General features: G+C 38.5%; 1 protein-coding gene across 4 annotated transcripts in view; it reads right to left on the bottom strand.

Moving 5' to 3' along the window:
• Nucleotides 1-3,005: 3,005 nt before the first annotated feature.
• IL16 (interleukin 16) overlaps nucleotides 3,006-15,857 on the bottom strand; it is a 33,722-nt gene continuing 20,870 nt past the window's right edge. For 3 of the 4 annotated variants that reach the window (XM_088539814.1, XM_088539820.1, XM_088539834.1), the window contains 11 exons: nucleotides 15,231-15,348; nucleotides 13,903-14,035; nucleotides 12,956-13,043; nucleotides 11,784-12,259; nucleotides 10,253-10,394; nucleotides 8,446-9,547; nucleotides 7,219-7,402; nucleotides 5,490-5,591; nucleotides 4,633-4,885; nucleotides 3,740-3,865; nucleotides 3,006-3,468 (listed from right to left, as the gene is read on the bottom strand). In XM_088539814.1, coding sequence (XP_088395940.1) covers nucleotides 3,275-3,468; nucleotides 3,740-3,865; nucleotides 4,633-4,885; nucleotides 5,490-5,591; nucleotides 7,219-7,402; nucleotides 8,446-9,547; nucleotides 10,253-10,394; nucleotides 11,784-12,259; nucleotides 12,956-13,043; nucleotides 13,903-14,035; nucleotides 15,231-15,348 — 2,918 coding nt within the window. In that variant the 3' untranslated portion in view covers nucleotides 3,006-3,274. The remainder of the gene's footprint in view (nucleotides 3,469-3,739; nucleotides 3,866-4,632; nucleotides 4,886-5,489; nucleotides 5,592-7,218; nucleotides 7,403-8,445; nucleotides 9,548-10,252; nucleotides 10,395-11,783; nucleotides 12,260-12,955; nucleotides 13,044-13,902; nucleotides 14,036-15,230; nucleotides 15,349-15,857) is intronic. The other variant, XM_088539827.1, reaches the window with a different exon arrangement.

Here is a 15,857-nt window from a genome sequence, read left to right as displayed (position 1 = left end):
TTCCATCTCTTATACAGAGAGTTATTAACCGGAACGTAATCTTTCTGTACCTTAGCCTTGATTTGACAGAGCATATTTGTTTCTCTTTAAGACTGCCTCATCTTACAGCATTATGTTGAGAATTCAGCTCCTGATCTAGCGTGCAGTGATGCTTGCAGTTCTCGGAAATATTTATGGGACTGATTACTGCAGGAATGTCAGGTGTTGTTATGGATTGCATATAATTACAAAAGGGAAAAAAGTAAATTGCTGAATTAGAATTTTAAATGCAGGTTATGATTTTAATACTGTAATTTGATTATTTAATGAGGTTAGTATGCTCTGTTTTCTGTCCCTGTATTTGTTGTATGTATAGTAGAGTGTATGGAGTTGAATACAAATTTTTCTACTGTAATTTTCATCCTGTGGAATAGACTTTTCAGGGAAGCAATTTTTAATCTCGTTGCCTTTGTGCACAAAGATGTAAAAATTCCTATGAGAGTGATACAAAATAAATATTTTTCTGCTATATCTTACTGTTTTCATTGGATCATCCTTTAAAATTGTTTCCCACCCCATTGCTTTGCCAACAGGGAAATTTGGGAGGCTCCTGAACATGCAGCATCTCTGTAAATTCAGTGCATCCAGGCAGAAAAGAGCCTTCACTCCTGTTTGCATTCCCCATTAAGTGGGGATGAGTATTCAGGTGTTCTGGTGAGAGCACTAACTCTCCTGAGTCCTGTGTCTTCTCTTGGTTATTAATTCCAAATTAGATTGGTGCTTTCTCTGCTTAAGAGTTAAGCAATTGACTGAGAAGAGGTTTGGGCCCTGCTACTACAGAGGTTAATACACATTTATCTAAATGTGCTGTAAATCAGCATGCACCATCTGTGCAGATCTTTGAAGGATTGTGATTTTTGTCAGTTTAAAGATCAAAAACTTAAATGAACAGAATACAGATCACCCCCATTTATTCCTGCAAGTAAACTTAATGCTGATAGTGGGCCTTTTTATGTTAACTATATTTGTTTTTGTGTGTGTGTTTGTACATGTATGTACATTATGTTACTTCACACAATAAGGATGGTAGGGGAGGCTCTTCACTGGAATAACTTAAGGCTCCTTTCTTCTGACTGTTCAAGACATTATCCAGAAGGAATTAAGATCCTTTAAGATAGTGCAGTCTTCCTGCCCTGCCAAGTTAGGGATGGAAAGGTCTTAGTAAAGATCCTCCTGAGGATGTCTACCTCAGTAGAAAATGCTGCCAGTCGCACAGTGTATTTCCTCTTCTGGTTTTGATCCTGGACGATATCGGGAAATGGAAGGAGAAGCAAAAAAAACTGTTGACAGGAGAGAGAAGCACCTTCGGCAAACATGAAATCAAACCTGTGTTGATTGTTCTGTCAGTTCTTAATTTGATGAAGTAAATAGCTGTTTCTAGTTGGCACATCTTCAGTAAATGACACTGATGTTAATTTAGGCCATTTGGTGCCATGGCTCTATACAATCCATGGATCCATACAATCGTTAAAGCCACAAGGCTGACCAGAAAAGCATGATCTGGCTTTGACAGGAAATACCTTTAACTGTGCTGCTTTACTGTACAGAAGCGATTCACGTTTATCCCATATTGGTGATTTGGGCAAGTGGTTGGAACACCGTAGAACTTGTATATGCACCAGGTGTTTACTTAGACTGTGTTAAGCCAGAAACACAGGTTGGTTCAGGTAGGTACTATTTTAAAACGTACAAAAAGAATCATAGGCTAATTTTACTTCCTTTTTTTTTTTTTTTTTTTTTTTGCTACAGAATTGGTAGAATGTTTCCTTTGAATTTTTTTGTTTTTTAATTGGAGAAGTCAGTCAATTGGAAGGGGGTCTAGGTGTTGGTGGCAGCAGATGGCTTGTCAAGAATGTTCTTGCCAGGATTAGCATAGAGTGGATTTGTGAACAAAGGCCAGAGCCATGCTTGGATGCCATGAATATCTTCTGTTATCTGTCCTACTTCTCCTTGCAACAATTGTCATTTCTGTGACCTTGTCTTAAGTGTTCATGAAACAGTTTTGGAACTCCTATAACTTATGGTCCGGTGAAATTAAGAAACCTAGGAAAAGTGCAGCAGACTTCCCAAGTATGGAAAGGTGAAGAGCCAAGGACAATAAACAGTGTAGCCACCCAGCATTCAGCTACGGACCAACTACTTTGAGGACAAGGCGTCTGCTCTTGCAGCTCTCCCTTTAATGAGAAGATCTCCCTTAAATCTCCTTCTTTTCATTTGGTCAGAGAACACCAAATGGGTGAACGACACTATCTTGCCATAGATCCACATGCAGAGGATTAAAGACCCAAAATATTCTCAGGAGTATTTAAAGCACAGGTTTGTCTCCAAGCTTTTAGTATTTCTAGAGTAACTTCTGGTGTTTTGGACCGTTGGGCCCAAAAGCTTTAATTCCCATATACTCTTGACACTTCTCTTAAGGAATCACCACCATGATAAGTTTATGTGTGGGCAGACTGTAAGACAGAGTTCTCAATGGCTTTGTGCTCTCCTGCATTAGTCCTGTCAGACCTCAGGCCAGACAGTGATTAGAAAACCCTCGCTATTTTATCCTTAGCTTCCTCCCTTACCCTTACAGTACTTGCAGATGGTCCCTTTTTTTCCTTAGTGTTTGCTTGCTAGAGTCAAGATGGTTGGGTCATCTGCTAGCAGAAAGTTCTTGGACAGATTTTGGCACTCTTGACTGTTTTGTAATTTGAACAGAAAAGCTGTAGTTTTCTTAGGACTGTTGTACTTTTGGCTTGCATCCCCATTTCTCTGTCCATTACACATCCTTTAAATTATTTTTGGTACTGTAGCATGTTTACTTATAGGGTTGTAGACAGATTGCCTCCTCCTACATGCATAGGTTAAGGAGCAAAACTACTAGAACAGGGCTGAACACTTACCTCGGGGTGTGTTTCTTATTTTCTTAAGTTAATGGTTAAAATAGGACAGTACCATAGCTGTCACACATTTTACAAGCAGTATATTATTAATAAAGTCATTATTGCATTATTTTACACTTTGTAACATCTGTTTCTGAATGTTGAAGTAAGACTCATGAGCATTTTGTACATATTTTTTCATTTTATCCCAAACGGCTTCTTCTGGAATTGCAAAAACAGCTGTAACTGGCAGTAAGATCACATGTATTTTTCATACGTGCTTTCACAATATCTTCCCATATTGGCCAAATGGCTTTCAGTAATGAAACTTTTGTTTGTTTGTAATATTGGTGGTAGTCCAATTCCTCTACTTACAAAGTTTTGGATGACTTGATGGTAACAGAGCTCAGATTCTTCCTCTTGATGATAGCTGTGATGGGCCCATCGGGTAATGCCTTGATTATATTCCATGCTTCAAAACGGGTGAGTCCTTGCATAGCAGTTGTGTGCACTTGTAATAGCTCATCACCAGGCTGAACAGGGCTGTTTTGTTCTGATGAAATCCCTGAAGAAAGAAAATTAACTTCCTTTATTTTTTTTGTTTGGAGGACACTTTAACAAATATTTCACTCATTAAAGAGGATCAGCATGTTTGATTTTAACCACCTGGTCTTAGTAGAGAGAGCAGCAAATCAGTCACATTGGACTGAAATGGGTAATGCTGTATTTTTTTTTTTTTTTAAAGTGTTTCTGTGAGTATAAATCGGCAATCAGTCATGACGTGTACAAGTTTGTCTCAGCTAAGGACCTGCATACATACAGTTAAATGTGTTTACCTTTAAATATCCTGTTGATGACAATGGGTTTATCGCCATGAATAGAGCCCTTCCCTCCTTCCAAACTGAATCCCAAACCAGCAGGTGTTTTTTCTAGAGTTACAGTGCAGATTGTATTTTCAGTTGCTGGAAATAAATGGGAAATTAGCAGATGGGAAACGTATAGTGTGAATAGCCAATAAGATCTGTTCTAAAGAATCCATTTCTGTTTGTTTTGTTTACAAAGGCACCAAAACTTGCCAAATGGAAGAGGAAATAATAGCTTTTAATTTTTCTTTTTGTCGCTGTAAGGCCGCCTGGGAAATTGGAGAGAGCAAGTTGTGTTTTGAACTCACAGCAGAATGGAAAGATAAAAAGCAAAGTTGGTAACATTTACTAGAACTGGAAAAATCTGTTGAGTGAACAAAATTTAGGGTAAACATGTGACTTGGTATTAATTTTGAGACTGTTATTAACAACAAAGCTACTAGTATTCACTTGCAATATGTAAATAAGGCTGCAGATTTCCAGATTATGCTTTGAAATTCTCTTCTACAAAGAAATCGTATTGTAAAGTAGAAACTAATAGAATAATCACTGTTCATTGAATTGTCAACATACTTTTAATAGTTTTAGTATATCTGCTAATCTTTGTATGTCTTCAGAACTGCATACTGAAGAAACTTCTTTTTTTTCTAGAAGGTTTATTTTAAAAATCCAGTAGTTTTTTTCCTCTCCAGCACAGTCCTTCCAAGTATCTATCCCAGGAGTGCTCTGTGAACTGTACTGTCTTTAATCATGGCTCTGGGGTTTAGCTGGCCAACACTGAGCTGTTCTTCAAGACAGCCAGAATTTGCGGTGCCAAGTAAACGCTTAGTGGATGGTGGCTGCAGGGTTATGCTGCACATACTCACCAGACTCTTGTGAGACATCACTTGCTACTGAAGATGTACTAGAATCTATTGAAACATTAAGACTTTTCTCTCCATCTTTAGCTTTTCTAGTGACGACAACAGCTTGCCTGGGCTGCCGGGCCTGTCGCATGATTGCTGAGGCATCGCTGTGAGTGGCACCTTTCAGAGACTTTCCATTAATGGATAATACTTCATCTCCTTTCTGAATAGTTCCTTCCTGAGATGCTAGTCCATTAGGAAACACTTTGTGAACCTGTCAAAGACCCCAGTCATCACACACACACACATACACACACACGCACACACACACAGGAGGAAAAAAGACAAATTACTAAATCATTCCGGTTTTGCCAGGCAGAAATTGCTTCTAGCACATTCCAGAGCTGAGGGCTGAATAACGTTGTGCAGAAAAGTTCTCCTGGGTACAACCCTCCTCCAGCAGTTTCCAAGTGCTAAATGATGTGTCCAGCCCCAAGGTCAGATGGCCAAGGCCCTGCTGCTGTGGGAAGCACTTTGCCTCTGCTACTCTTCATCCTCTCTGTGCTCTGCCAGCTGAGGGGGGATTATGTGATGCTTGTCTCTAGTTTTCAGCTGCTATGTGCTCATATATTCCCTTTATTCCTCCCAGCAGTCCTGGCTCTCCCCATGGGCCCTCCTAAAGCATAGGGACAAGAAGGCCAGTGCTTCCAAATGTTGCAGTGTGTGGGCTGTTTGGCCTTGACTTTAGCAGCTGTTTAGGGAGAACTGGCCTAATTTCATTATGCTGAAAGTCAGCCCCTGCAGTAGAAGGCTATTAATTTATATGTTTTTAGATAGTATTCATTTTAGGAGTATTTTTTGAGAAAGATGCTACTTACTGTTACCACTTTGTTTTCTAGATCAATTCCTCCTGCCAGGCTGAATCCAAGCCCAGTGTCCTCTTCTTTATGCAGAATTGTAACGTGAATGTCATCAAATTCCTTGGCAGAGAAGGCAATAATGTCAAGAACATCTTAACATATCTCAAGATGACAGGAAAATCAGCAGGTGTTCTTTTTGTCTACTGTACATTTTGTAATGTGGCTTAGGGGCATAAGCAAAGTTTAGATAATTGACATATATTTGGTATTTATTTGCTGATAAAATATTTGCATATCAATTTACTATTTTATAAACTATTTAATCTGCCTCTAAAAGCATTCTTTTTAGTGAGTTATATGGGTTTTACATTAAAGACTTTAAATACTATATACTGTAGAAGAAAAATATTGATGGCTTATGTAGAGGGACTTTTTACTGAAAAGGGGGGAAAGCTTTCTTTTCGTCAACTCATGGCTTAAAAATTGCTTTTAAGTCAGAGTTTTATTTTTCAGTATTCTAGTAATAGCCCCAGGTGGAGTGAGCTGGTTTTTACTTTATCCCACACATGATGAGTGTGTTTATGGAAAGAACTCCTATTTAGTTTAGTTCCTTACAGAAACATGGCTTTCTTGACCACTTTTCACAGTCCTGTTCAGGATGTGTGCTGGTGTAGTTGCATCCATTGATATTGTGTCCTGTTTCCTTCCACCATTTAATCCAGTGGCCAGCTGCAACCAGGCAGCGGATAGCAGCTCTAAGAGGCTATCCTGACAATTTCATGAAAACGGAGGACTGGGTATGAGAGAGGCTAATGTCCCCATTGTATCCAGCACAGCAGTTTACTGCTAATTAGGTCTCAAAATACCCATGTGGGATGTTGACCAGTATCAGCATGTATCAGTACAAAACTTGGCTGACGTTAGTTCTGCTTTTCGAACTGCTTTTTGGTTCCTGGTAATATACCAGGAAGTTCTTAAGGAAATAGAGTCTAATATTCTGTTTATGCCAGACTCAAGTGCTTTTTTTGGCCAGATTTGATATAGTCAGTGAGAATATGTCTAGGACATGAGAATATGTCTACCTGGTCTTCTGAAAGGCAGATATGAATTCACTACCCAAGCTCCACACAGGACAGGTGCAAACCAGGACTAACCTAGGAACCATGTTACTGCAGTTAGCTAAAAAACAAAATATATTAATTTAGGCTTCTTATTATATTATGTCATGCTGCTTTTGAGCAGCTTACAGCACCTAGCACAGCAAGCGTAGAGCTGCCAGCAGAAGACTGTATTTTCAATGCAGTTTTTGCTGTTACCTGCTTTTTCTTTAACATGGACTGTCTTAAAAAAAATCTCTGCTGTTTTGGAAGGAACAAATTTAGCTTTTATTTTGTCTTATTCTGAGCATTACCACAATTTTACATGACTCCAATAAGACTAAAGGATGTTCAGTATCTCCTAGATCAGGTGTCATGTATCTCAGACTGTGAACCCAAATAGAAAGGAAGGGCTCCACAATATTAGTGCTTACTTTTGTGTATTCTGACCATGCCTGCTGCATCCCCATTAGTAAAATGTCTCGCTTAACTATTTTTGCAGACTGTTTTTTTGAAATTTCTGATCAAAACAGTTGAACATTATTCCTGATACGCATAGCTATGATTATTTTATTAACAATAATGTCATACTGCTCAGATTAACTAGATGTGTCAACTGAGCAGGTCCCTGCAAGGAAATGCAGATTTACCTTTAAGGTTGCCTCATCTAGAGATTTGACTTCCTCTATAAGCTTTGCTAACTCTTCAGGAGAAAGGAGAGAGATGACAGACTGCCCAGCTGCACCGGAAGCCTGAGGTGAGCCGTGTTCCTGTTTCTCTTCCTCTTTCTCATTGTCTGCTAAGCTCACGGTGTATTCTCTCAGCTCAGAGAGGCTGTGCCATTGAGAAAAGATTAAAGAAAAAACACTAAGTTATGACAGAACATATATATAAAACAACGTATATATGTTTGTATAAATTAAGCATTTAAGTACAACAGAAAAGTAGAATTCACCACATAAAAGAACAGCAATCATCTTTTGGCTCCAGGCTGAAACAGGCTTAAAAGAAACCCATGTCTTTGTTAATTTTTTTTTTAATCTCTCCTTTGCATATGTGTTTGGAAATACATAAAGAGGTTGTGGTTTGGGGCCTTTTTCTGTAAGGGAGGAAAAAAACCACAGATGTGTGTGCAAGTATTCCATTTTCTAAGAAAGGCAATTTTCAAAAAAAAAAAAATTAATTGGTTCCAGAAAATGCTATTCAGGTGATGCAGTTATAAGATTCAGATGGACACCCAAAATCCAGTGTTTACTTTGAATACCACTTAAATCTCTTAGCTGTTCCAGCCTGTAACCTTCTGGCAAAAGTTATTAGAATATCACCTGCACTTACTAGTGCCAGGTTTGCTTCTCCATATCAAAAATATAATTACTGCAATTGATACTCGGTGTAATTGCACAACTCATCCAGAAAGACTGGCAAGTTGGTGGCACTAATTTTAAAAGGTAGAAGTAGCTGGCTATTTAATTCACCTCATTACAGTGACTAGTTACAGCTAGTTTATCTGGGCACTGTGTAGTTTTAAAGCAGCAGCTTTTCACATAATCTTGAAGTAATGCATTAAAATTCCTCAGCTTCCTCGCCAGCAAATGTGAACCGATCTTTAGCAGCAGTGAGGTCTGTTTTTTTTCAGTCCTGCCTCTTAATTATAGACATCCTGGAGATATTTGTCCTTAACTAGGAGGAAACTTGTAAATATACACACAAACACATAAAAATAAATGTGAGTCATTCATCCTTTGCACTCTAAAAAGTTTCTACCTCTGTCTGTGCTTTACTATCTTGTGCTCTGTCTAGAATGCTACTTTATAAGCTAACCAGCACAGATTCCCCAACACAGGTCTGTTGGTCTAATTTTAAATATGGTGCCTTACTTTAGAGAAAATCCAGTATCCAACTGATGAGTCTCACTCATGGGTGAGAGAGAAGTCCCATCCTCTTCCACAGAGGACTGAGACAAGGTATCCAGAGCTTCCCAGGCATTGTTTCCAGCAGGGACTGGTGACTGAGGAAGGCAAAGCAAGGACTTCATTAGAGCCGATGACACCTGGCTACTGATGGAGTAGATTTTGCTGTATTTTTCATCGTATGTCTTCATGATCTCACAAGACTGGGTAGCAGTAAGTGGGAAGCTTCGTGATCTTAGGCTCTGAGCTTTGGTTGCTGATACCAGACGGGAAGGTGCCGTGGCTTCTGCAGTTAGGAGACCCAGTGAATTTTCAGAGTTGGAATTGATGCTTTTCTCTGAGCTAGCTGCACTAGCTGGAGCCTCCTTGGAAGGGGGAGATCTCTCTAGGCTCTTTGTCTCCAGGTCCACTGGTGACTTCGCCTGCTGTTGGCTATTTTCAGAGCATTGGAAAGAGTTTTGGGTTAATTGGGTTGGAGCCTCTCCCCACCCTTTTGCATTGGGAGAGTGTTCCTTTTGAAGGGATGGTTTGGGGCTGATCCTTCGGTGAACTTTTTCAGGCGACTGAGGAGCACTCAAGGATTCAAATGAGCTTATTCTTTGTTTTATCGATGATCCCCTAGAAGAGACACGGGATAAGCTGGAGTGCAGTTCTTTGCTGGACATACTCTGGAGGTCAGTACAACTTTGGTCTACTTGGGATTTTTGATCTGAACTTGCTTTCCTCAGTCCTTTCAGACTTTGGCGAAACCAGGCTGGCTTGGGAGCAACCGGAGGACCCTTTTTCACAGCATCATTTACATCTGATTTTGGTCCTTTTGAACTGACTAGTTCTGACTCTGATTTCTGCAGAATTGCCTCTGAGCAGCTTTGAGCATGATTTGCTTCATTTGTGTTGATGCCAGGTTGCAGATCTATGTGTCCATTGTCTTCACTCATGGTGGGACTAAATAAGCTTTTGATGCAGTCAGAAATTCTAACCCAAGGGTCTTCTGTTGTTGTATCAAGACTGTAATCTACTCGTGCTTGTCTTTTGAGTATAGGCCGTTGTATTGATGAAAGAGGATTCCCTGTATTAGAAAAGCATTGACTATTAATAAGACTCCTTCTGATTCTCCCTATCCATTCGTTAGCTATGTTATTACTTCACTAAATTTGAATTTCATTCAAGTCTCTAACAATTCTAATTTTCTGGAAAGTTATACTTTTTAAAAAAATTCACATATCTAAATCTGTTTCCTGACACTAGAATTTGCTGAAAATCAAAACTTGTCTGTGCTTAGGTACAGAATCACCCTTCTAAAAGGACCTGTAACATATGAAGATAACTCGAATTATTCTGATGTTGAAGTCCTGATACAGGTTGCAGCTCTTAAAATAGCCAAAATTGAAATGTTGTTTCTAGCAAAAATATGCATCGAATACATTTTTTAGAAATGCTAAAGATAAGTCTCAACTTAAACTAAAACTAAAAAGTAAGTTTTGGTATAAGAAAATTGTCATCCAAAAACACACAGCAATGCTATACGTATCAAGTTTTACTTTTTAACAATAATCATCTGCTGTACATATTTTGATGTAGTTTTCCCTTTTTCAAAAACTGATCACTGTAAATAATATTTTAAAATTTCATCTATTCACCCAGGAGTTTACAGATGGCTGCAGTCTGTATTTAAAGCTGAAGATGAAGTCATTCTGAAACTCGCTTTGGAATCCAAAATAAATGTTAGGTTCATCTGGAAACATCAAATTAAAATTTATGGAATAAAACATACCTAGGTTTGGTTTTCTTTCCTGATCTCTGTCCCCTGCAACAGCAGCTACGTGTTCAGTATCATCTGCTGTAGGAGAAGTGGTAAAGACACTGTGGGTTATAACAGTTTTTTGTCCCTCTTGCATTGGTTCTCCAACTTCCTGCTGAACAAACAGGAAATAGAAGTGTGTCAGAATGTAATTATGCAAACCCCATTATATGAAAAACATCTTTTTGCCATTTTGTTTTTTCTTTTTCTCTGAAAAGAAATATTGAATAGGAGTCAAGGTTTCATCTATGATTTTCAAAATATTCTGGAAAGAAACAATCTCTCATGGGCACTTAAAACAGCTACTGTCCTGAAGAGTATTAACGTTAGAGGACGTTCTCTTCATTAACAGACCTTGACTTCTTATCTTATAGTTTATTGCTTTTAATGATAAAGAGAAAGAATAACACTTTAGAGTAACTGAGGGCTGTGAGAGATTTAGTTGTGTTCAGTGAAAATTCAGTAAGTTATTAGTTCCTTGGTGATTTCCTAGTATCTGTTGAGCATTTCTACTGTCCTCCTCTTAGAGGATGATGGAGTTGTTGCCTTACATGAGGTGTTGAACTGAAATGTGGATGTTAATGTTATACCTTGACTTCAGTCTGAGCTATATTGTTTTATTTTGATGTGCACTTTTAAAACTGAAAGTTTAGTCGCTTTTGGTTTGCACTGCAGTAGGGGCTGCTCATTTCTACTGGCATATTACTAAACTCAGGGGAAATAGGTTCCTTTTTTAAGCAAACCACGGCCCTGTTTCAACATGCAGATCTCACAATCATACAAATGTGATACACTGTGTCTTTCTATCCTATCTTAAATAGGAAAGGGAACTGAAATTCAGAATTGTACAAATATTTACTCAATTTTCAAAGACTGTACCTCCTTAGCAAGTAAAAAAAGCAGATCACTGACAATTTAAAAGTGTTTATTAATACTTCTTTGTTGCAGTAAAGATATCTGAGGCCAAAATTACCTGCTGTTCATAATGCTAGTCCTTCTATTTTAACAGAAATGCACTAGCGAAACAAACTGTTTCACATGACTCTTCTGTAGTTCCTGAGCAGCTGGACACAGTAAGCTTTGAGATCAGGATGAACCATATCAGGCTGCCAACTGAGATCATGCAAACTCCTCTGCTCCCAGCCCACGGCACATTGCGGTTCCAGCCACCCTGGAACCAGTGGCCCATGTTCACTGGGAATGCCACTGGGGGACTAGGATTTATTCTTACTGATGCAGTCTTTGGGGTTTGAACACAGATATGGCAAAAGACTTCCTTGAGACACTTTTCTGCTTTATTAGTTTTAGTTTGGACATATGTTTAGAACTAAACAAGCCTCGCTAAGATATGCTCACCATTTTCAGAAGAGAAGAACCTTCCTCCTCTCATACATATATACACTTTCCTTCTCTCTTCCCCTCATCTTTCTTCCTGCCATCACACAGCTGCTCTTCTCCTCCTTCCCCTTTCCCCACAAAAGACATTTTGCAGATTTTGCTTTACCTGAACATTTGCAGGAGGTGATAGAGCCAGTTCTGAAACAAGCTTTTCTTTCCTGTCTGCATTGCACTGGTCGTTACCTGTACAGTCCTGCTTAAAATACTTCCTTGGTGGAGGTTTTGGCTTTGATGATCTAGGTTTCCTAACAAGGATCTCTGTTGATTTCTTAGTGTTTTGTGGGAGTCGACCTCCTTGACTAGGGCTAGGTGGGGAATTGTTCTCCAGGTTGTTTCCAGAAAATGAGTGCAACAGGCCGGGTTGTCTGGTAATGGGCACATCAATACTATGTACCCTTGCCTTCAAGTCAGGCAGCGGGTAAGCAGCACCATTACTACAAGATGACCGAGGGTTGTAGCTGCTGTCACTGCTGGAGCGAGTCATTATCTTCTGTGTCCGGCGGCTGCAATAAGCAGCATTCCTTTCAATATGCTTTTCACATGGATGTCTTCCATGCCAGCTTGTCTCTAGTTTTTTGACACCTGCATCAGGAACATGTTCAAAATATCAATTCAGATAAATATAAAGTGCTTGCTTCTAAGATTCAGCTGATTGGATTTGCAACTAATCACCATCATCAATGGATGCATAGATATGATTAGTGCATCACATCAAAAAAAAAAAAATTAACGTTTTTTTCCTACAGCTTGCTGATGATGGTTCAGTTCTATTACCCATAAACATTTAGAAGAAATAAGGAAGCTGAAAGCAGTATCATACTGCAAAATATGGCCTTGCTAGGATATCACAGCTGAACTGGGCAAATAGCTTTAACCACGTCTGTATAAACCTTTCCTTCCAAGGGATCTAACAAACTTTTTTTTTTTTCTTCCCCCAGGACATTACCTGCATGTTGCAGTTCTGTACTATCATGCTCCTGTCAGCTACCCACAGCTGTCTGAAAAGCTCTGAGCAGTGGTTATGAACTGGAAAGTATGAGCAAGAGGAAGTTTGCATTAAAATCTTTTTTTGAAGATCCATCAGATAGAGTCTCTTCTTATCGCTCTATGGTAATGTATCTTAGGAGACATGTTAGGTCTGCAGTCCTATGAGCTTTCCTATTCCTTCTTTTTTGCTCCAGTTCACTTGACCAAGGATTCTATCGCAACATGTACTAATCTTAGATGTATTTTCAAGTCAAAATTGCAATGTCTCAATGAATGCATGTATTTCCTTACCTTCCGTACTCCATTGGTGCCTCTCCCTTCCAAATCTGTTGTTTTCCACAGCTTGGGCCACAGCTTCTTTTAGCTGTTGCTCAGACACCTATGAAATACCATGTCATTATACTCTCATGAGACTGCTGTGTGATAACATTTAAATCCAGATTCCTCCAGCAAAGATCTCTAGCTCGTGCAAGCCCTCTAATTGAAATGAATAGATCTAGTTAAATCATGTAACAGTTAAGCTTAAAGGCAAAGAAGTGCACGTTGTCTTTGAACATATTTAAGTATAGCTGAAATATATGCCATTTATATAAGTTGTTTAAATAAAATGAGATCTTTCAAAGTGTGAATTTGAATATTTCATTAGAAGGACAGGTCTGAACTTACCAGAATAAGATAATTTAAAACTACATTTTTATTATAATTGTTGCACAATTCAAGCTTATTAATCATTTACAGAGTGCTTGTAGGAAGCATTTTGTAGAAGCATCTTCTAAGAATAAAATATTTCAATATTAATTTAGTATCAAATACTGGCTGGGCAAGATCTGAATTTTAATTACATCATGGAAGAGTGTGTATAAGTACTTGTTTCTTCTTGAGGCCGTAGGCTCCCTCTTTCAAATTATTCTCCTTTGATTACAATTTTTTCTTGGCTAAGGTTTATTTTGCTGTGATACATATTTTTTGCACCTTAAACTTTATTTCTGTAGTTTTTTATTCACAGCATAGAAAGTTCTCAGTGATCTTCAAATCATTTATGATTATATGTAAGATAACGCATATCTCACATTTGCACCTTAATTCATGTCTCACATTCTTGCAGGAATGCTTATAAAGACATTATCAGCTCTCTGTTAACATTTTTCCACCTGTTTTAGATTAGCATCTGCTCCTCTCTTAATATTGGTTCATCAGCATGTGCTTTATTCAAAACCAGAAAGAAAATGGAGTATTACCTGTGGTTCTGGGTGTCTGCTAATAATAATCTGTACTGCACCAGGACTGCAATGGCTTAGCACAGCATAAACTTCATTAAGAGTCATATTTTGTACTGATGATTCATTAATTTCAATTATTTCATCTCCACACCTACAGAGAGATTTAAAAAAATGGAAGATATGAACAAAGCATGTTTTCCACCAGCTTTGTCTCATGCATGTGAAAAAAAGGCAAGTATGCAAGAAATAGATTCCTCTGGTTAATCTGTATCTGTCATTGCAGATTAAATTATTATGTCCCATTGTGCCCTTTTCACAAAATGAAATGGGAAGAGCAGATGTGAATCAAGTTTCCTTTGACTTACCGCCCTGTTGCATTTAGCTTTTGAACCCTCTAAATACTGAGCAATGCAAAGCTTGTGGTCTATGATCTTTCTCCTGCATGCAGCTCAGTTGTTGTTTCCACCTACGTCTTCCTCCCTCACTGTCAAGTTAGCACCACTTTTCATGTGCTTATGGTTTACTAGCATTATTTAAGGTCAGACAGAGTCTTCTGATATTTCTGCTACATATTAACAATTTGTTAGCGCAAAATTTCTTGTTGCCATCCATCACCCAGATCAATCACTGCCCTCTGCTAGACTGAGTCTTTCCAGATGAAATCCAAATTTGGCCCACATGGAGACTGAAACTGCCCTTCTCTGCTCTACTGCAAATACCGACAGAAATTGAGGCCTGCTGAAGGCATTCATTCATGTCATAAAAATTTTGTACAAATAGGAGATGTGGGTTACACAGCATCCAACGTTAAATTAGAAAAGGTTCACTAGAAGTGCTGTGTTCTGCTCAATCCTGAACATGCCCAACATTACCAATTGGTCATAAATCTTATCGGGTGAATTTCTAAACATCTGCTAAAGCAAATTCAGCAAGCCTGTATTTCTTCTGGACAAGAAGGGATTGGGTTTGAACTTGCATCAGGAAAGCTAGTGCCCATAAAAAACAGAATATAACACATACTTGTTTCCAGATACGTTCTCCTTTTTCACTTTGAAATCTTCCATAGAAAGAAAGCTATATGTTTGTCTAAGACCACCAAAGCTAGCCCAGCCTAGGCAAGAGACAATAATTTACCTGGGTTTCCAGGTAAATGGAAATTCCAGATATCCCAAATATTTAACCCACATGCTCGAACCCACAGAACAGCATATATGCTGTAAATCTAACTGTTCCAGAAAGGCCTAGGACCTCCTGCCCAAGTAGGTCAAATACGAAGCTGTAACATATCTGAGCATTGGAAAACTTCCAGTGTGAGATATCCTGACAAACATCCACTCTCATCCTACCTGAGTCTTCCATCCATATGTGCCACAGAGCCTGGTGAGAGGGTATGAATAAAAATTCCTGAAATATACTGGAAATATGGGATGCTGCACAATCCGATTCCAAGACCGACACCTGCCTCTGAAAGAATTGATAAAGAAGAGGCATAAGAAGTGGTAAAAAACAAATAATTGGAGAGTCCTTTTCTAAAATTATCCTCAATTTAATTAACTTTGGATTATACAAACCAGAATATTGTTTATGTTAATGATTGTGTTTATGATTTTTTTACATTCAAAATTAGCTGCTCTTTTCTCCCACAGCTTTTTGTTCTTTAATTTTTTCCTTTTTATTTCTTTTTATGTCTAAAGAGCATGCACACAATATTGCTTGTTGGATTCATTTCAAGATACATGCAGATACATTGCAAGTGCAGGTTTATTTTGAAAGATGCCTTCATCACAGTATAATTCAAGTGACTTTACAAGGAGACAATAGAAAAAAGAAAGATTAAGGAGGAAATGTGATGCCTGAATGTTATTTGTGATACCATCTCTAACCTCCTTGTTTTATATATTGCAGCTTCAGATTTCTGTGAATTCACCCACTCTGTACTGGGCAGTCTGGTCACACACAGTGTGTTTGGTAAG

This window comes from Tinamus guttatus, unplaced genomic scaffold (genome assembly GCF_059628265.1).
Source record: "Tinamus guttatus ecotype Peru unplaced genomic scaffold, ASM5962826v1 Tinamus_guttatus_pri_ptg000004l, whole genome shotgun sequence".
NCBI lineage: Eukaryota > Metazoa > Chordata > Aves > Tinamiformes > Tinamidae > Tinamus > Tinamus guttatus.
Note: the sequence above shows the minus strand (reverse complement) of the source record. Positions and strands in the feature narration are given on the sequence as shown.